At 38.6% G+C, this 20,717-nt stretch overlaps 1 protein-coding gene across 4 annotated transcripts in view; it reads right to left on the reverse strand.

The window, feature by feature from the left end:
* MCM9 (minichromosome maintenance 9) overlaps nt 1-15,975 on the reverse strand; it is a 35,885-nt gene extending 19,910 nt beyond the window's left edge. The window contains exons 1-11 of one of the 4 annotated variants that reach the window (XR_005507370.2): nt 15,732-15,974; nt 15,556-15,658; nt 15,373-15,475; nt 15,126-15,264; nt 11,664-11,730; nt 11,236-11,425; nt 7,855-7,954; nt 5,637-5,734; nt 5,102-5,167; nt 4,801-4,893; nt 3,672-3,788 (exon numbers count right to left, since the gene is read on the reverse strand). Coding sequence is in view for 3 of the 4 variants with exons in the window: in XM_039116985.2 (XP_038972913.2) it covers nt 3,672-3,788; nt 4,801-4,893; nt 5,102-5,167; nt 5,637-5,734; nt 7,855-7,954; nt 11,236-11,425; nt 11,664-11,730; nt 15,126-15,264; nt 15,373-15,475; nt 15,556-15,658; nt 15,732-15,862 (1,207 nt within the window). In the remaining variant the exon portion in view is untranslated. Of the gene's footprint in view, nt 1-3,671; nt 3,789-4,800; nt 4,894-5,101; nt 5,168-5,636; nt 5,735-7,854; nt 7,955-11,235; nt 11,426-11,663; nt 11,731-15,125; nt 15,265-15,372; nt 15,476-15,555; nt 15,659-15,731 lie in introns of all 4 variants that reach the window. The other 3 variants (XM_039116985.2, XM_039116986.2, XM_088701399.1) reach the window with 3 other exon arrangements.
* Between the last annotated feature and the right edge of the window lie 4,742 nt (nt 15,976-20,717).

Here is a 20,717-nt window from a genome sequence, read left to right on the forward strand (position 1 = left end):
CCTCGTCACCAAGTCTTCCATCCTGCTTCCTTCAGTGTCGGCCTGGGCATATCTACTTTTCTGCCACTCGGGACTGACAAACATCTGACGTATGGCTCTTTTCTTCTCGATAAGGCTATCAAGTGCAATGTAGTTCGTAGCAAACCGTGTGACTCCTGGTCTCAGAATCTCTCACCCTGCATACTTTCTCATCAACGAAAGAATCCAAGTATGGCCATAAATATACCTGGTGATGCGTTGGGCTATCTCCACCATATGTTGCACCCTATAGAGCTTTTCAATGTCCATCAGGATGAGGTCGATGCAATGTGCAGCATATGGGCCCCAAAAAATTTGTGGTCGCTGCTCCATCAAGATCTCTCCGGCCAACTTATATTGCGGCCCATTATCAGTGACGACCTGCATGACATTCTCCTCTCCAACCTGATTAATCACGTCCTCTATAAGTCTAAGGATGTATGAGGCATTGTGCACCTGATTCGAAGCATCAACTGACTTGTGGGAGAAAGTCTTCACATCATAGTATGTCAGAAAGTTGATGATGCTCCACCTTGTCGGACCAGTCCAACCATCACACATCAGAGTGAGTCCATATGTGGACCACTTGCTCTTATAAGAGGCAATCCTGTAGCTCCTCCTTATTGTTGTCAAGAAGCTCACCTAGATGTCCTTCGGGCCTGAAGAATCGACATCGGGACCGGCAGACTGTATGGCGGAAATGGCAAACTTGTAGTACGTTTTGTCTGCCGCATTCGCTGGAATATGGCTGAAGTGGAACCAGGATCCAATAGCTCGCCACATATCCTTCTTCACCTTTCACATTGTGTCTACCCTCTGCTGCTTCAAATCTCTTTTGAAGAAGGCATGCAGATCTACATTATGGATTGACGCTCCTGGTGGAATCCCTCCGAAAGTCTTTTGGCTATAGGATAGATGCAATCCGGCTACATCCTCTGCCCTCGCCCTTTTTGACTAAGATTGTCCTTTGAAACTCCGAATCTTGTCTGCTTCCACCAGAACTGGCGCCTGAATCTTAAAACGAGGGCCCAAATCGAGTCCGATGCCTCGCCACCTTCTCCTGCTGCCACTGATCATCCAGGCTCGCCCGCATGACAGCCTGGATCTGTGTCTCCTCATCTGGACCTTTGACCTCCTCTGACTCCATAAAGTGATAGGAAGGTACCTCTACGGCTTGGCGTTCCACCTCCGCTTTCTTCTTGGCAGCCCTCGCCTTGGCTGCTCAGTGAGATTTTTCTTCATCAACAGACGGATCTTCGGTGGGCACTCCGGGCACGCAGATACCTCACGAGAATTACCGGCTAAGTATTGTTTTAACCTGGTTATCCCTCCTTCCTTGAAGCACTTGTGGCAATAATTGCACTAAAACTGGTGCCATTCATCGAGCATCTTCCCATGCTCCCAGCCAATATCACGCTCTTGGGGTTGCCCTCTCCTTGATGGCTCCATTCCTACGACCATATTAATTTTTTCTAAAATTTTAAATTATTTTTTACTTTTTTAATTATTTTTAATTTACCAAAAATTAATTCTCCCTCCAAAATGACTTTTGAATTACGTACAACATACTGGTATTTTTTAAAAAAAAATTTAATTATAAAATTAATTTTTAAACTTTTATTAAAATATAAATTATATATATTCTGTAAAAACAAAAGTTAATGTCGCCGTTCACATCGTCTATATATCGACAACATATAAAAAATTCAAGACAAAATAGAAACATTGGGCATCATTTCCTTTTTTTTGGCAATCTTTGACTTATTTTTTTAAGTAATTTAAAAGAAATATTAAAAAAGAATATAGGGAAAAGAAATCTTACCTTATTTAGCTTTTGCTGGATTTTTCTTGAAGAAAAACGATGCTTTCTGACCCTCAATTTTTTTCACGCCTGTCTTTGCCTTTCTATTCTTTTCCTCCTTCGTCTTTGTCTTTGCTTTCAGCTTGTTTTTGCCTTTGCCTAATGTATCATTCGGCTTTTATAGCCGAACCTATGCATTGTGGCAGCGACGCTGGGTGTTGTGGCACTTTCGAAAGTGCCACAGCACCTGCCCTCTCCTTTCAGCCAGCGCTGTGGCACTTTTAAAAGTGTCATTCAAACTACTGTACCTACCCTCTCCTTTCAGCTAGCGTGTGGCACTTTTGAAAATGCCATTCAAACCACGCTTGGTGCTATGGCACTTTCAAAAGTGCCACAGTGTGTACCGCGCTATCTCAACTCACCCCAAACTAGTGCATACCGCTCGGTTCGCACCAGTACGGGCATGTACCGGTGTGAACCAAGCCGATTGAGTCAGAATCGATTTTCTCCTTCGAACCGGACTAGTGCCTATCGGTGCCGGTCTGCTACGGGTTGAACCGACCAGTACCGGTCGGTTCAGGACACCATGGCCTAGATCTAAATTTGAAAAAAATTGAGAAATAAGTAGCCTATGATGCATGCCCATGAGCCTAGAAAAATATATGTAGCATCCATTATTGGATTCTATATGGATCTAAACTGAATTAAATTTTTGAAATATATGAGCTGAGGATACGATGCAGTTGCAGATGATCTCGCACATGGAGTAAGATCGATAGACGTATTAGGTTCCGAATCGTATACTAGATCCTATTACCCACAGCTACAGGCAACCTATAACCCATACGAATACGGATATAGATATAGATATGGTGCATCTGAGGCATCTTCCGGTGGTTACCATCCTACATAACCCGAAACATGAACCGGGTCGAATTTTATTGCCGGCTTATTCGGATGGGCCCTACACATGGTATGTCGTACCGTACCGAGCCAGACGGTATCGGAAGTACCGTAGCATACCAGTTCGATAACAGTACCAGTACCGGTGGCGTACCGAGGGCGCCAAAAAAACTCCATACCACACCGTACCAATACTATGCTAATGTGGCACCGGTACGGGATTCGATACTGGTACGGCGAACTTTAGCCTTGCATAGCCATTTTATTGGCCAATTTATCAGCTAAAAGATACCTCCTGACTATGCTAATGATCTGAATATCTACGAGAAGTATCACCATTCGACGAAATTTTAAATATCAGTATATATGTTGTTCTTTTATATATTTATAATTGATTGTATTATTTTATATTTTTTACCTCACTATTTGATTTAAGAATATTTTATGTTGCTTCTTATAGCATGCAACATCTCACTAATCATTTTATGTTTTGTATCATTTTAAAACAACAAGATACATCATTTTGGTTAAACCGAAATCATAAAAACATCAAAAAAAAATCAAATTAGACTTAAAATTATTGAAAAAGTTAAAAAAATAATTACTAATTAATTAAACATGAAGCGTACCATGTGTCGGTATGGTACCGAACCGGTACCGTATCGATCTGTTCGCCGACCGGTACGGATTTTGGTATCGGTTCGGCGGACCTTGCTTAGAATTAAAATTGCCAAAAGTTTTTCTATGCTACATACTGTTGAAATTTGAAACTTCGTAGCTTGATTAAGTTGAAGGCCCGATGCAACGGAAATATATATTTTAATTCTAATATACTCTTAAATAGATGATAAAACTTAAAATTAAAAAAAATCAAGAAAATGTACAGTATAAATCCAAACTTTGGATCATTCATTTTCAACTTAAGAATAAAAGAGAACCAAAAAAATACCGCCATCCTTGACAGCAGTGACAGTTAAGCCTGCACTGGTGCTCCCCAACCCAGTAGTAATCACAGATCTGTTGCTCAACTTGGCCGCGAACTTCAAAAACTGAGACTTCCCGGTACCTAAAATTTTAGAGAAGGCTTTAATAAAATATGCCTACCAGTGATACTATTTGTGTTTTATGCCAAGTTTCATCAAATTCAATTAGAAAACAGCAATGCTACAGATGTATGTATGCATACCAACACAACATATTGGAAAAAATTAAGTGTAGGACAGATATCAAAGTTTCAAACTCTCAATAATAATGAATTTCATATTTTTAGCAAGGAAAAATTGACTGGACCATATTAATTTGATATACCACAATTTCGAACTAAGAAGCTATTAGCCAGATTGGAGAGCATTTGCCTACGTGTTTCTTGTTTTTGAATGTAATTTGTTTTTCTACCTCAGGAATATAAAGAACATTGTAGATGATGTAGCTTTGTGCTTTAAGAATTTTCGTGATATTGAAGATATTGGTTCTTATACTATGCTAGCATGATAAAAGGTACAAAGGAACACGTGAAAAAGAAAATATCTTGGTTAAGCATCTCCACAAAATTTACTTTTCATCACTAAAAAATATAGACCACAAAGTGTCTCAGATAATGCATGTCAGTGCCCAAACACAAGTGCAAATTCATCGCTGCATGATGTACCAATACAGACTACCCTCACAGTTTTTCGCATTTGACATCATTCTCTAATACAATCGAGCATAGTAGGTTCACTTTGGACCTTACTAACAAGACTTATCCCAACTAATCTTGTGGAATTCATGAGTCGTTTCCAGTTTCCACCATTTATTTGTATTAAGATCCAACCCCACTATCAGTGTAAGTCTTCCCGATTAATTTTTCACATTCATCTGGATTCCTTGGATCTTCTCCTCATCTTCTCCAACAAAATATACAACGTTAATACTAAGAGATTGACCAAAAAAAAATATCAAAAGAAGGGAACATATGAAGCTCGGTGCAGATTTTCTAGCAGTGTTATTGATTAAAAATTGCTTCTGGTGCAAATAGCAAAGCAGCAGTCAACCTTCATCGGATTGCAGATTTCACAATGGTTATTTATTAGAAGTACCTGGGTCACCAACAAGAAGCAGGTGAGATTCTCCACGAATCTTTGTCCCAGAAGCATCAACATGTTGCACACCTCCAATCAGAGTCAAAGCAACTGTACATTTGAAGATTTATTAGAAATGATTACAAATACCGGTTACACCTCTTTAATCTAATCAGAGTGAAAATGATGGAGCAGAAAGGTAAGCAAGCAAGCATGCAGAGAGTGAGGGAGAAATACCTGCTTCAATTTAGAACACAAATTACTCTAATATCTGCAGTCAAGGATGCAACAGAAGAGCTGCATGTATAGTTTTGCATACCTGCAAGCTTCACTGTAAAGAGACCAAAGATTTGAGGGCAAATTCCTTGCAGAATGGCATTTCTCCCTGTAAATTCCATATTCAAAAATAGTTTGAAGAACTATACATGAACTGTAAGGATAAGTGGATAACAAGACTATTATCAAAGACAGTGATCACTGAATAAAACAGTGAATTTATCTTTTCTGTTATAAATAAATGAAGGAAAACAAGAAAATGTTCGTTATTTAGGGAAGAAGAAGAATGGACTCTCTAAAAATGCAGCTTCCTTTTCAATGTTGGGTTGGTGTAAAACTTTGAATAAATACCCAACAAATAATTTTGACATGTTCAACAAATGATTATAATGAACTTCAGAAAAAGATAAACAACAAAATAATAACCTCAAATACATATAGTTCTGCAAAAGAAGGTACTGATAGTGGTCAACATGATTGCTCTTACTAGCCACTTGGTAGATACTTGAAATACATAATTTATAAGTAATATCTAACACAGCACTGACAAAACATATAATGGACAGGTCAGAAAGTACCCTTCAGTGGAGTATCTCTGTAGTCTGACCAGAACTGCTCAAATTTCTTGATAACATCGTCAGGAATGTCAATCTCTGACTTCAGCTCATTGGTTCTTCTGAGAACAAATACAATATGAGTTAGAAATGCAAATAAAGCCAGCATATATTTTTTTATAGCAAAAACAAACCAACAGAAATTAATAGAATATAATATAAATAACAAATTTTGTTAACAGGAACGAAGGCTTTAAACAAAGAGCTTCATTATGAAACAAATTTCAAAGTCAAGCAAGCCAATTGGTGCAGGACAATGAACAGAGGGATACCAGGGTTGGCTGATAAGCATGAACATAAGGGTTTTGGTTTCAGGTTTTGGTGAGAAGAGGCAATAATCAATGGATTTAAGGAACAAATAACAAGATTAAACTTCCAACAGCATTATTCATTGTGGAGAAGTAAACAAGCACATGAGAAGATACATAATGGCTTAGTTCAGAAGAATACTACCATTGAACAACAAAGAGAGGATTGATGATTTGCTGCAATCCACAACACCATGCTATGGTTGGTCCTTGATGTTGCACGCAGCTAGCCTAGTTTAGGTACCAACAGTCTTTGGTTGAAGGACAGAAATTTTCTTTTGTTTAGGGACTAATTAAGATTTCTCTCGCTGATTGCAATATGGCACTGTAAGGGTCTATGCTAGGATGATGGATAAAGGGATTTGGAGGTGAATGGCATGGAGTAACAAAATTCACAGAAGGATGGTTGAATGTGGTCACAGATTTGGACAGTATGCTGAAACGGATGTGGTTGTAGACTTTAGGATATAAAAGGCAGTGGTTTTAGCATTGTTTCAAAAATTACTAGAAGTTTACCATATGATACGGCTAGTACCGTACTGTTCTGGCATGAAACCGGCACAGCGATGGATGCCGGTATGCCAAAACAGCCATTGTAATATGTACCGATCCATATTGGTGCTTATCAGTGACACTATACCAGTTGATACCAATGGTCTTTCAATTTTTGAAAGCTGTCAATTTTGGTGCATGTGGTTGGAATCGCTACCAAAAACAATACTATACCGTTCTGATGGCAAAATGATACGGGATTTGATACTGCTATTTAAAATATTGGGCTTTAGGTTGAGAGATGAAGAAGTTGAAAGGTAGAGTTATAGACAGGAACCTTGCAGTCATTCCAATTTTTTTGGACTCATTTAGAGAAAGATTCATTGCCTCACACCACTCATATTGAAGGCAAGAGAACTCTTAGTTACTTATCTACATCTGAGTTGACACCATTACTCCCCTTTTATTGCCATTTCATATTGTTTATAAAGGGAAAGCATAGTAAACTTGAGAAGAAAAATGAATAAAGGTAGAATACAATCGGCGAGAATACTGTCTCTTGATTCTCCCCTCATACCGTACTAAACTGGACCAGAACTGAGACGGTTCGGGCCATCAAACAGATCAGGGTGTGAACTAAGCCCACTTGGTTTAAACCAGGCCGAACCATCCGATTCTACACGGTTTTGGATGATATTGATGCAATTTAACTTGCCAAACCAACCATTGTTATAAAACGCCACCCATCTTCCTAGCCCTCGATCTCAATCTCTCTTTTCTCTCCCCGTCTCTCTCTTGCTTCTCTCTCTCTCTCGTCAATCTCCTTTGAGACCTTGATTGCCAATCACCTCTCATCAACTATCCATGCAAGTTGCCCCAGCTGATTGCCCTCATCGATCGCCCCCTCAAGGACCTCCTCAACCATGGCATCTCCCTCTAATTTGCTGCCTACCGGCTCCATCGCGTCTGCCACCACTATCGGGTGCCCTTGCCACCCTCCCTACTCTTCTCTCCCTGCCTCCACTTGTCGAGCTCTCAATCGACAAAAGAACAAGAATAAGAAAGGTTTTGGGGTGTATCAGTGCTCGACCAACACAGTCGAGCATATTGTGGCAATATAGTACAATACCATACTGTACCAACCGAGTTCCTAACCAGTACAAGTCTTCATACCGGTTCAAGAAACCTCTAAGGATAATGAAAGACATTCCTATTGGAGTATTATCTTATATAATAGATCCCGATTGAAGTCAAAAAATACAAATGATGGTTAAAGGAACAAAACTTCTTTGCTTGAGTTAGTTAACTTGGTGAAGTTGTGAAAATAATCAAAATTGAAATTTTCTTTCAAATATAACAATGATGAGAATACTACCATTTACCTCACATAGTTAGCGATTAAAATAGGATCAAGGTCACAACGCACATCTTTTAAGTCCGAGGACCATTTTGCTGATAAAACTCCCGTAACTATGACATCATCTAAAGTAAGAATGAATCATGTTAACTATGACAAAAGGATCGAAATTTATCTTTATCATGATTAAACTAGCAATTAAACAAAATTCAGCAAGAATAGAGATAACAGCAATGCAAACTATGCACTGAACACAAATGGATCATTGCACATGAGGAATGAATGAACATTGATTTTGTATACATATCTCAGAATTTGAAATGAGAGAACTAAGCTTCAAACTCCACAATCAACTCATCATATATTTAAAAAAAAAACATATAAGGCGTGACCATCATAGTTCATCAAAAATAACATCAATATCAAAGCAATCCTTAAAAGAAACCACGTGATGAATAACTAAAAATATAATATGAGCCTAACTTTTAGATAAAATCCACTTAGAGCCATAAAAATAGCCCATTATATAAAATATTATACCTCTAGAACACAAGCAACAAAAAAAAACACTAATGTGGTATTGGTATTGCTTCAACAATTGCTAGATCCAAGGTTCTCCGTCTCGGTACCAGATCCCGTACCAGTACCATACTAGCATAGTATTAGCACAGTACAGTACAAAATTTTTTTGCATACCAAGTATCGGTATGTTATCTGTACCAGATATCGATACCGAACTAATATAGTACGGTATGTTCCATACCGCCCGGTTTGAGCTAGTACGGCGTACCTTAGCTAGATCTTATAAAACAACTTTAGAATGTTGAGTCCTCTTTCTTTAGAAAGGTGGACTATACCATTCACTAATCATTTTATAATAGATGAAGTTACACAGCTCGGCAAGTAACTCCTATCATGTTCAAAAAATTTAAATTTTCATGAAAAATAGATGACTTCTAAAACTTAACATGTCAATCAAATTATCATTCTAAAATCCAGACTAAATAATAAGGTAATATGAATGACCAGACACATTTTAAAATTCAAAAAAGTTTTAATGTTCCCATAGATTAAATAATCTTACAAGGTTTGCCTACAATTATTAAGGCCACATAAATCCTCCTAGTGTGGATGAGGTAGCTATATCCTCACTAGTTAACCAGAAGAGGCCACTTATTTAGAGATCTACTCATCTACATATCTCTTTATTCACAATTTGAATAAGACCAAATATGCCTCCCGGCTAGAGGCCCAACCAAAGTTTGTCGTGCCGGTACGGGAGCCCATACCTATCGGCTAGCGGCATAGTTTGGTATGCCCCTGTGCCATTCCATACTGGGCCCGTACTGACACAGCAGAGAGGGCGATGGAGAAGGGGAACGAGAAAGAGGAAAAAAGAGAGAAAGGGGGGAGGGAGAGGAAAGAAGGGAGGGAGAGAGGGTTTCTCAGGACTTCGGAGGCCGTTGAAGGGCGTCGAAGGGGTGCCAAAGGGCGTCGGATGGCCGCAAAGGCTGGAGGAGGGGCTCCACCCTCCAGATCCCTATTTTGTTTGAAACAGGGGTCTATTGAGGCTCCTTTTTTATTTTAAAAATTTTAAGTGAAGTCAATAACCCCCTTTGTCAATTTCACTTAAAATTTGGACTCCTTTTTTTATTTTAAAAATTTTAAGTGAAGTCGGCAAGAGAGTTTCCAACTTTACTTAAATTTTCAAAACAAAAAATGGGGCCCCGACGAACTACTGTTTCGAAAGAAACAGGGGTCCAGATAGCGGAGCCCCTCCTCCGACCCTCTGCGGAGCTCCAACAACCTCCGACAGGCGGCAGCCCTCCCTCCCTCTCCCCCTCCCTTCCTCTCCCTCCTCTCTCTCTCTTTTTCTTTCTTTCCTTATCCCTCTCCCCCTCCTGCCAATTTTTCAATGCTGGAACCAGTTTGCCGCCGGCACAACTTGGTATGCCCCAAATTGGGCGGTTCAGAACAGTTCCACATTCCTTGGGTCCAATTGTAATATATGATTATAACAATATATGTTCAGATTTCAAAGAGATCCAGCATTTCACATGTAAATACATGAACACAAATTCAGAAATATCATTTAGGAACTCGTTATTCAAAATTTTTGAACGGATACCAAAACATGAACTGGAACTAACATGGCAGCAAATTTATAGAGAAGAATAAGTCAAAATTCCTTGCAACTAATCATAGATTTCACCATTCAGCTTGACTTTAAAACTGAGCTCAAAATTCCAGAATAAAACTTAGGCTTTGGAAAGAATCCTAAAGTTTAGGATTTAGAGAAAAGCTTTCAATCCAAGTTTTAAGAACAAAAGCAAAACTTAAGTTCAAGATGCTTGAAAAAGGCTACTTATAAAGGAAAAATTAGGTTTTTGAAAGGATTACCTACAAAGGAGATCATAGGCTTTTGGAAACTATTACAAGGTTGAGAGTTTCAAGACGAACATACACCCAAAAACTTGAAAGACAATGACAACCAAAAAAACCTTGTCCAACCTCCCACTCTCTATCTATCCCTCTCTATGTGTGCGTGCGCACACGCGTGTCTGAGTCTAAGACATTTCCTTTTCCTTGGTTTACTCTCATTGCATCTTTTTATTAGCAAGATAAACTGGTCCACCTATATAGGTTTATCGCCTAGCTATGTTAGTTCCCTTGAGTCTGTCAAGGGTTTGGGCTAGCTAGGTTAGTTGACTCGACAGGCGAACAACTAAAGATAGGTAGACAAGCTATTAAACATAGGCCTGATTTATATAAATATCATTAAAGTAAAAAATCATGTTAGAAATTTAACTCCATAACAATAAAGTCAACTTAACAACCCAAAAAGAAAATCTAGATATTACATGTAAATTAGGAATTAGTCACCAACCGAAAAGTGAATCATGTAACATGTATGTATGAATGTGTGCACATGTGTTGCTGAGGGGGCATGGTTTCAGGTAAGAGACGGTAATAGACAATTCTCAAACTTTTAGAGTTTCAATATATTATAACTTGATAACAAAAGTCAATAACAAAAGTCAACTCTATATTGATGAGAATCATGGGACAGAAAATCCTTATTAAGGTGAAAATAAAACATTGGCCAATAATAGAAGAAAAAGATTGGAATGATTTATTTGCTTGTAAGTTGTGAACGATAACTAGGAAATCATAAAGAAAAATTCAAGCTTAAATACTACTATTGTATCTTTGAACAGCCAACGCATGGAATTGCATATGGAAAATACGCATATCATATGCGGAAACATAAATATCAGCTAGTAAAAGCACCTAGTACTGTAGATAGGATGTAGCAGCTATTACAAATATAGAGTTGCCATAGATGTCTGAGAGGGCAATTATTACTTGAAAAAGAATAAAAACGAAAGTCTGCATGGTGTAATACCTCCAGCTTTGACAACATCAACCAGATCATCCATTAAAACAATTTGAATCGAACGAGGTATAGATCCAATGCCCAGAAGCCGTGTGCTTTCTTGGATTTTGATCTCTTGGTAATCGTGGCATACTTTACTATCCTCTACATATTGGAAATGTGTCCCCTCACAAGATTTAGACTCCTGATGAGAAAAGTTCTAGCAAAATTCTCATCAGCTGCTTGCAGCATCGGTAGGATGGAGCTTTATGATAATGATGTAACAATAACATGGGTGGAAGGTTGCATGTAAAGTGCATACTTAAAACTGACAATGAATAAACCAGGTCATAAAAGAATTGCCACAAAATCATTCAATAGTAAAATGGAAGGAAACAAGAAATAGTAAAATAAAAATAGCAATAAGTGATATAGCAAAGAAGTGCAAAGGACTATACTCGAGATGGGCAAGAGGCAGGCAATCTTATACTATTTCCAGTTTCCAGTTCCGGATAAACTTTGAACCTAAAAATTATAAAGTAAAATAATTGTTATTTAATGCTCATAGAAGATAAATAAAATCTGAGAAGGATAACTTTTAAAATATCAAGGAAATATCAAGCTGCATTTAACCAGAATTCTGCTTCCCGCCCCCAAACCAAAAAAAAACACTAAGATAAAATAATTAATGAGTTGCACCAATACTCCACAATAGATAACAGGATACTTTAAATGACGTTTAGAAACATAAAATAGATGCAAGAATAACTTGATGGAAGTAATCTAGTTTCTATACAATAATATGCCTAGACTACTAGATACAATTGCAAGTCCTTATAGTTGCTTAAGCACAGCATTCTTGCCAGTCATTTCTTGAACTCTACCAAACACAACTAAGAAAACCTGCTAGGCCCAAAAAGCCATGCAGAAAAAAGCAGCAAGGTGTGCACCAGCATGCCCTGCACCTACTTTTATGCCAAGCCAAACAAACTTTGTTAGACAATAGAGAACCAAGATTACAATCCTTGTTGTCAATGTTGGTATCCTTGACATCAGCATGCTCGTAAGATACAGGTACTTGAAAAGTTTCCAACAATAGGTTTTGAAATCAGGGACCTAAGTCATTTGATTTCTTTTTTGTGAATAAAAGGGACTAAACTGAAGCAGAAAATATTTACCAAGTGTACACTATTTTTACTCTGTGATCTTGTGAAGCAGGGACTCTAACAGAACAATTCTATGGACCAAATTTTCATCCTGACAAGCAAAATGGAGAACATCTTTGTAGCATGTTTGTTTGTGTTCCAAAGGCAAGTTAGGAGGTAAATTTGTCCTATGCTTGCTAATACAATGTTATTATGATGTAACTGCAATCACCCATCTTTTAAATTCAGCTAAAATTTGAAGAATCTGCTATCTTGGTAGCACCAATCACTTCCAAATTTACATTATCCCCATGCCAGTCTGAAGAGATACGCAACACTACCGATGAATACTCAAAATATTCTAACTATGTTTTCCTAATTCTATTGGAGGTTCAAACAAACACACTTAAAGCAGTGAGAATCAATGATAGCATGATATAAAACACATAGAACATAAATACCAAAAGAACAACCCTATTCTTTTATTTAAGTAATGGAGGTTCAGATTGCAAATTCTGTAAAACAATGAGATGTTTTGGGCCCCTGTCTATCCGAAAAAAGCACGCAAGAACAATCATCCATGCTTTGCTTGATCCCAATCTGAGGACTCAAAAATTAGTTGCTCATTTAGGAAGTTATTTACTTAATTAAAAGTTGAAGTGCTGATTGAACAAAATCAACTGTCAGAGATTGTTTGGGGTTTTCTTTCTTTTCTTATATTGTTACTTTTCCCATGACCTTAGCATGGTTACTTACATTGCAGTGCCTTAAATGAACAAGGGCTTTGGGTACCCCAAAAAAATCTGTTTATTAGTCGTTAAGAGTGGTTGAGAGATCCGACTAGAAAACATACAAGGTGTCAGATGAGTCAACAAAAGGGCTTGAGATAGCTGGTTGAGGGGGCCATGTATGCTCGGTGCTTCTTTAAGAAGAAGAAAGAAGAATGATGAAGGGGCAGACAGTCCATTTCCCCTAATGTATTTACTCTTTTCCATCTCCTATCTCAACTTAATCTCTCTTCTTTTTTTAATATTTCTGTTCCTTATACTACTGCATAATCTAAATCAAAGCTTTTCTCTGTATGAACCTAATATCAGGTCTATTTTCTGTTGAATCTGCTGCAAATACTTCTCTTCATTGATTATTCTTTGTAATAACCATCTATGAATTCCAGGACCTGATCTAAACATGCACTCAGTCAGATCTAATAGCCAATATCATGGTACGCCATATCGTACCAATCCGGATGGTACAAAAAACATTGTACCATCCCTGTTTGGTACCAGTTCATGGTATGGTAGGCATACTAACACTCAGTATGCCGAACCGGCCTCCGTACTGGACATACCAACACAGTAACAGAGTGGCACCGATATGAGACCGGTACCGAGACGGCATACTTTAGTGAAAATTTTTTCTTTAATCCATAGTTGAATACCTAGGAATGCTAAAGGATCCTAGTTTGATAATTAAGACTACACTTTGTTCTTCCCCTCTCAGCTCTTAATTCTGACTAGAATTAATTAAAATCTTCACTAGCTGTGATTTCCTGCACAGAAATAAGGAACCTGAAATCTGATATTCAGCAAAGACCAAACCTTTTTTCTTTAATTTCAGAATATGAAGGCATCCTTCCTAAACCTAACCATATTGTAAGAAATTTAAGGCAGGTCTATCGCACGCCCAAATTTCTCATGATAATAAGTGTTCTTTTCTGTCATATTCTAAAAACCATAAGGCAAGTTAACAATTCTAACTTAAGCATACGCTCTCCCAGTTCTTTTAGTTCCCCCATTACATAAACACATATGCTCTTGTTTCTTCTATACTAATGTACTCAACGAAGAAAGCACCATCTGGACTCAATTAAACAAATATTGAATCATAATTCACCTTTAACAATGAATATGTCTACGGGCAACAAACAATGTTAACTTGAGAGAGTAAACAACATAGCAATACATTTATTTTATCGATTTCACGTTACATGTTAATATTTGTAAAGGTAGCTAAGTGAATTTCTAAAAGACACTGCTGAGTAATTACATGTAAAAAAGGATTATCCAGAGGTGGTAATTCATAAATTAAAAATCTTCACTGGAGCATTGTACAAGGACATCTTAGAAAGGTCATCACATGATGGAGGGCTAGCAGTTTCTTCATTCCTAGTGGCACAAGATAGCTATATGACTGCTTATTAGGTTCAATAGGTTCTGTTTCAACAGCTCAGGATGGATTTTCCTCCAGAATAGGTGGATTATGCCTTTTCCCCTCTCTAAAACTCTTCTTGATCTCATAGGTCATCCTACCATAACTGGCATGTAAACCAATCAGTAGAGTCCTACTAGCAGAAAGTGGCGATTGTTGGGTTGTCATTGAGTCAACTGCTCATTGGACTCTATGAAATCAGCTATCATATGTCAAACAACCAATATCCTAGCATAAACGCTGGTGGGACACTAGCCTAGCTGGAGGAATTCAAAAGTTTCACAAAATGTAGAAATAAAATTTTGCATTTCTCAATAAAAGCTGTTCAAAATTTAGATATGCAAGTCCTAGATCATGTTTTTGGTCACAAATTTGTCACTCCTAATGTACATGAAACATTCTAAAGAATGAGTGATTACCACTAATGACGGCATCAAAATTATATCTTTTCAATCTCTCTAGCATATTTCAATCACGAATCTGAGATAAAACCAACAAAAAATATGTACAAACTACTCATCAAATTAATGACAGCAACAAAATTGAAAGAACTACACGATTTCTTGCCTGTGCTTGCACTTTCTGCACTCATACAAGCGCTCCAATTCTATCATCTTGATGGCCCCAGACCTAATGACAGTCCCCTTCAGAGTGAGCAAAATCCCCCGGTGCTTCACCCTGACCCTCCCGATGCTAGGGAACGCCTCTGAACAAATTTAAAAACCCCCAAAACCCATCTTTTCCATTACATATCCATCTGCCAAATCAGAATCAAACATCAAATTTGAAGATTCGAAAAAGATAAAGATCTCACCCGGGCATTCCAAGGGGGAGCCGCAGACGTTGATCCGGACATGGACGAGGCCCTTCCGGCTGGCGCTTTCTTCCAGATCCTCGGAAGCACCGAGAATGACACCCTAGAAATGCGATTATTAAATGGGGGCAGAGAGAAGGGGAAATTTAGAGGAGGTGGATGGAAGAGGAGAGGAGAACGAACCTGGGCGCGGAAAGCGGCTTCATCGAAGAGGGGGAGGAGATCGGAGGGACGAGAGAAGAGGAGGTGGGCGAGGGGAGGATCGTAGTCCAGTAGCTCCGCAAAGCTGGGAGAGAACAAAAGAGAATTAGAGGGAGAGACAGGGAAGGGGAGAGAGAGAAGATATGGATGCGTTTTACTCGATGAAGAGAGGGTAGTGAAGGGAGCAGTCGGGGGAGAGGAGGATGGAACGGAGATAGGAGGAGTGGCGGCGGATGAGGAAGGCGGCGAAGGCGTTAATGTGGACTTCAGCATTGCCGGAAGCCGACATTCTCTTGGAGTTTGGGCAGTGAAGGGTGAGACGGGGATGGAAGGGGGATTGGCGGGAAGGGGAAGGAAGCAGGCCAAGGAATAAGTATAGGGCAGCAGCAGTACATACAGCGTAGCATAACTTTTTGGCTGCCTCCTCAGTATTCGAGGCCTGCTGTTCCAATTCGCGTGCAGAAACAATATATAATATATATATATATATATATAATACTGGCAGTTATGGAAAATGGTCAGGATACTAGACATAAAAAGCCCGTGTAATTGCAAAGTTTGGAGAAGGTCAAATATATGAATCTTATCCCACGTAAGAAAAGATTGTTCCTATGTTTTAGATTCATAACATTCATGTTATAATGGAGCAAGTTTATTGTTGCACCAAGACTCACTCTTTAAGCTGACATTGTACATTATTTGTAGCAATTCAAAAGAAAAAGTTGTCTGGCCATGATTTAAAGTATTTGTGTGATCATAGCTATCCAGCCAATTTACTATGCCATTTACCTTTGGAGATATATATTAAAGGCAATATTCTACACTAAAGGCTTATTCATCCAAAGGATATTTTCACCCTCCGTGAATATAGTAACAAGGTTGAGCGAATCACTTTCAATAATCAATTTTAAAAAATCTAGAATATTATTAATAACTAATACCTCCCTCATGGCCCAAGATTCAGCAGGGAGAAAGCATTTGGCCAAAAGCATCTGAGCACCTATATAAAGAACTCGAGCTTTAGTTGAAAAAAATAAAATAAGCACTTGCAAAAGGATGATTCTAAAAGAAGAATTCATCTGCATTAACTTTTATGAAGTTAGGTAGCAAAAAGTTCTCATGTAAAAATGGTAGGTTAAGGCTTGTTGCTCCCTCAAATTCTTCTATCCATTTTCTTCTCCTTCTTTTTCTTCTCTTCTTCCTAGCATGCCAATCCCCTCTCCTCCTCCTCATAGCATACTAACTAGCCCAGTTGAGCTAGCTTCTGTTCTCTCTTCTTTCCTTTTTTTTCTTATTCTCCCCTGCCAACTAGGCCAACAAGACACACGCTTCTCCTTCTTTCCATCTTTCTTATCTCTTCATGAGTGCAATATTTCCTTTTTCTCCTTCCCTGCACTCTAGCTAAGCTAGCAACACTTTCTTTCCCTCTTTCCTTCTCCCCCACAAGGACATAGTATCCCTAATCCCCTGCCTCTCTTCCATTATATTCTCTCTGCCAGGTTGGCCTCTCCTTCCTTTCTCTCTCCCCCAACATAGTATCCTGATCGTAGCCTCTCTCTCTCTCCAATTCTTCACCCTATGCACATACTTCTCTCTTTTTCCATTTATTTCTCCCACATGCACCTCTCCTCTACTTTATGGCATGCTCAGTAGGACACTGCATAGTCATCATTACACTAGTTTCAATGGAACAATTACTTAATTATCATCATGCCACTACGAAGGGAAGTCAAGGAAGCAGCTGCAGAGAAAGCAACCGCTACACTAAGGCTACTTTTGGAGCAGTGTGCAACATCTTCAACTTTAATAGCGGAACGGGTTGAAAAACTTGTGTTTAGGATTGAAAGCCAATGTGTTCAACCACGATACATTCCAGCATATCCTGTGGAAGAGAAATTTGATTCCATTCTAGTGAAGGATGAATCGATTCTATATGAAAGTACTAGGATAGATGAAGAACCCAAATTGAAGGCTTCAGATCATTGAGAGATAATTGCTAAAGATAATTCAGTAGAATGCTCAGAATCCACTGAATAAGTCATCACAAAAGTTACACTAGCGAGGTTGCAGTAGACCAAACTACCGAGGGATACTATCGGTCAATACCTGGTTGATATTTGAGATTGTCAATCATAGTAAACTACAAAAAATCATTGGTGAAGCTGGCAAGTTCACACCAACAATAATTCTTTATCATTTGCGCAGGAGGAGTGAAGGAAAAAATGATAATGACTTCATAGTGCTAATCATTTACATCATAACGGCTAGGAGGTAACCTTACCAAGGGATGCTTCCAAAGTTTGTCTATGTGATGCACAATCTATATGCCAGAAGGCAACACGATATAAAGGTCAATTCAGCCTAGTACCCAAATAATACTCTACTATGATGGATTCTATATTGTAGGCCTTTCATAACTCAATCACTTCTACTTTTTTGTGTTGGAGAATATTGGATGCTAGTTCGCAAGCTTCTCCAAGAGTCATACTTCTTAGCAGATGTTGGTCATCTTTACCTCAAAGGACTCGATCCATCTTTTCTAGATTAGCCAATATTAGAAATTTTAGGCCAGTCGATGTTGAAGATCGTCGACTTGATCTATCAAGGGCTAGGCCGAATGTTGAAAAATGCTGATGCTTGAGCCCTTAATCGAAAGCTTATATTGAAAGAGGCATATAAGAAAATGTAAAGTTAGAAGATCATGATATTTTATTACTATCAGCTCTCTGGGAATCAAGTTGCTTCAGTCAGACCAATGACCGCCGCCTATCATTTTTAGGAGAACCCGGGTTCTAAAATGGAGTCCCAGAGCTCTTATTCCAAGTATGAGTACAACGCTGATTGAATCGATACTCTAGGAGTTCACTTCACTCCTGACTACAACTAATACATCTTTTATCATTGTTGGTCTGTTGAAGCTTCAAGATGATTAAATGTTCTACCATTCACACTTCATCGTCGATTGCAATAGAGGTAAAGCAAGTGCAGCGTGCTTAGGGCTTACGTGCAGACGTGGTTGATAAGAGTGGAAATGTGCAAGAATTTGCTCCAACTAGCCCAAAAACCATGAGGGCTCAAATAATAGTAGAAGGTTAGTTGGAAATGTATCAACTTGCTAATTTGAAAGTCCTTAACTAAACAACAAGATCACTACCAGAAAACAAGCATATAGTGACGGAAAACTAGTGACGGCCCGTTATCAATCACTATTTGTGACGGATTAGTGACAGACAGAAATTCGGTCACCGTGGTGTGAACTTAGTGACAGATTAGTGACAGACCGGTTACAGAATATGTGGGTAGGGTGGGCGCCAAAATTTAGTGACCACCGTAGTGACGAGATATCTGTCACAAAACTTATAACCAAAATTACAACCAAACAGTGACAAATTCAACCATCACAAAATTGTAATCCAAGTGTTTATAAATTTTTAAAAGATTATTTTTGGCAGTGACGGATTATTAAAAGAAACTTCCATCACCAAATTTAATTTAATTCTAAAAATATTAAAAATATTATTTTTGAGTAATTATAAATAAAAAAAAAGTAAAAAGAGGGAATCCAAGATGAAACCCACCACCCTACCCAAATCCTTTCAATAGCCCAAATCCTAGTCGAGAAAACCCATTGCCTTCAGCAAAAAAAAAAAAGAAAACCCATTGCCTCTTTTGCCCATGCCCTAATATTCTCCGCTCCTGTCTGAAGGAAAGATCACCGCTTCCTCCCGCGATCCTCTTCTCGTCTCTCGATCCCTGTAAGTTTTTCTTTTTTTGTCTGTTTGATCTCTCTGTGGAGGTTTAAATCTATTCCTATTTCGTTTCTTCACCTACTTTTGCTTCATCCAGCGCAAAATGTTTTCTTTCTTTTAATGTCCTAGATCTGAGCATCGTTCTTTTCTTTTGAATCCATGTAACCGAATATCTGATTTTCTTGGATGCTTTGATCCCAGCAGGCGACAAGGTAATCCAATGAGGTAGAGAGAGAGGTGATCCCAGCAGGCGACAAGGTAATCCAATGAGGGAGAGGGAGAGAGAGAGAGGGAGGGAGGGGGAGGCGAAGGAGAGGGAGGGAGGGAGAGAGGTTCCTTGCCTGTTTTCAGGCTACAAGTCTTCCCCCTTGATGGAAGGGAGGTGGAGAGTTTCCTGGCCTACAGAGAGGCAATTTGGGAAGTTGGGGACAGTAGTTTTGTTTTGGGTGGGGAGAAAGAGAGAGGAGGGATTTGGTTGGCTAAGAGAGAAAAGGAGGGAGGGGGTTGAATGGCTGTTGTGCTGTGATGTTGCAATTGCTGCTTGGGTACCCGCTCGAAGGGGAAATGGTGGGATGGGACTTTTATTAATTAGATGGTGTGAAATTCTCATGGTCATGTCTATGGCTTTAGTCGCCTAGAGGATCTTACTGGAATTATTGGGCAATCATCATCCTCTTCCACCTCTACAAGTCAAGTTCCAGAGCTGTACATGCGTGAAGACCTTCTAGGTATTCTTGAGCACGAAAAGAAAAAATGGCAAGACGAGGTTCTTCAGAAGATGAGAGAAGAGATTGGCTTTGGACCAAGGCATGCATATCAGGGGAGTAATGGTGATTCTGGTTCTGCCGATCATGCTTCATTATGATTGCTTTTGCCTTAGATGATAGGTCTTTGCATTCGTAGGAGGAATGAAATCTCTGTTGATCTCTATGACATACTTTTGGACTTTGATTTTGATGGATTTAGGACATGTTGATGCCTATTTTGAATGACATATTAAATGACTTTTGCGTAATGTTAAGTGCCTTTACTATTACTGATATTATTATTATTATTATTATTATTATTATTATTATTATTATTATGAACCAATCAATGTACCAAATGTACTAGGTAATTGGAATGTGATTAGTGACCAAATTTGGTTACTAAATTGTTTACCACGTATTATGACGAGCAGCCATAAACTTAGTGACAGAATTTTGGCTACTAAAAATTGATTTTGCCCAGTGAGTTGTGATAAATTAGTGACAGTAACCTTGTCACTAGGTCAGTGATGAGATTAATGACAAATTTAGTGATAAAATTTGTGATCATGTCTATGATGACTAAATTTGTCACTGAAGGTTGTGACAGATCAATGACTAAATTTGTGATCGAATTCTGTGACAAAGC

The sequence above is a fragment of the Phoenix dactylifera genome, chromosome 7, assembly GCF_051530095.1.
Source record: "Phoenix dactylifera cultivar Ajwa chromosome 7, Ajwa_hap1_PhDact_Kaust_v1.1, whole genome shotgun sequence".
Classification (NCBI taxonomy): Eukaryota; Viridiplantae; Streptophyta; class Magnoliopsida; order Arecales; family Arecaceae; genus Phoenix; species Phoenix dactylifera.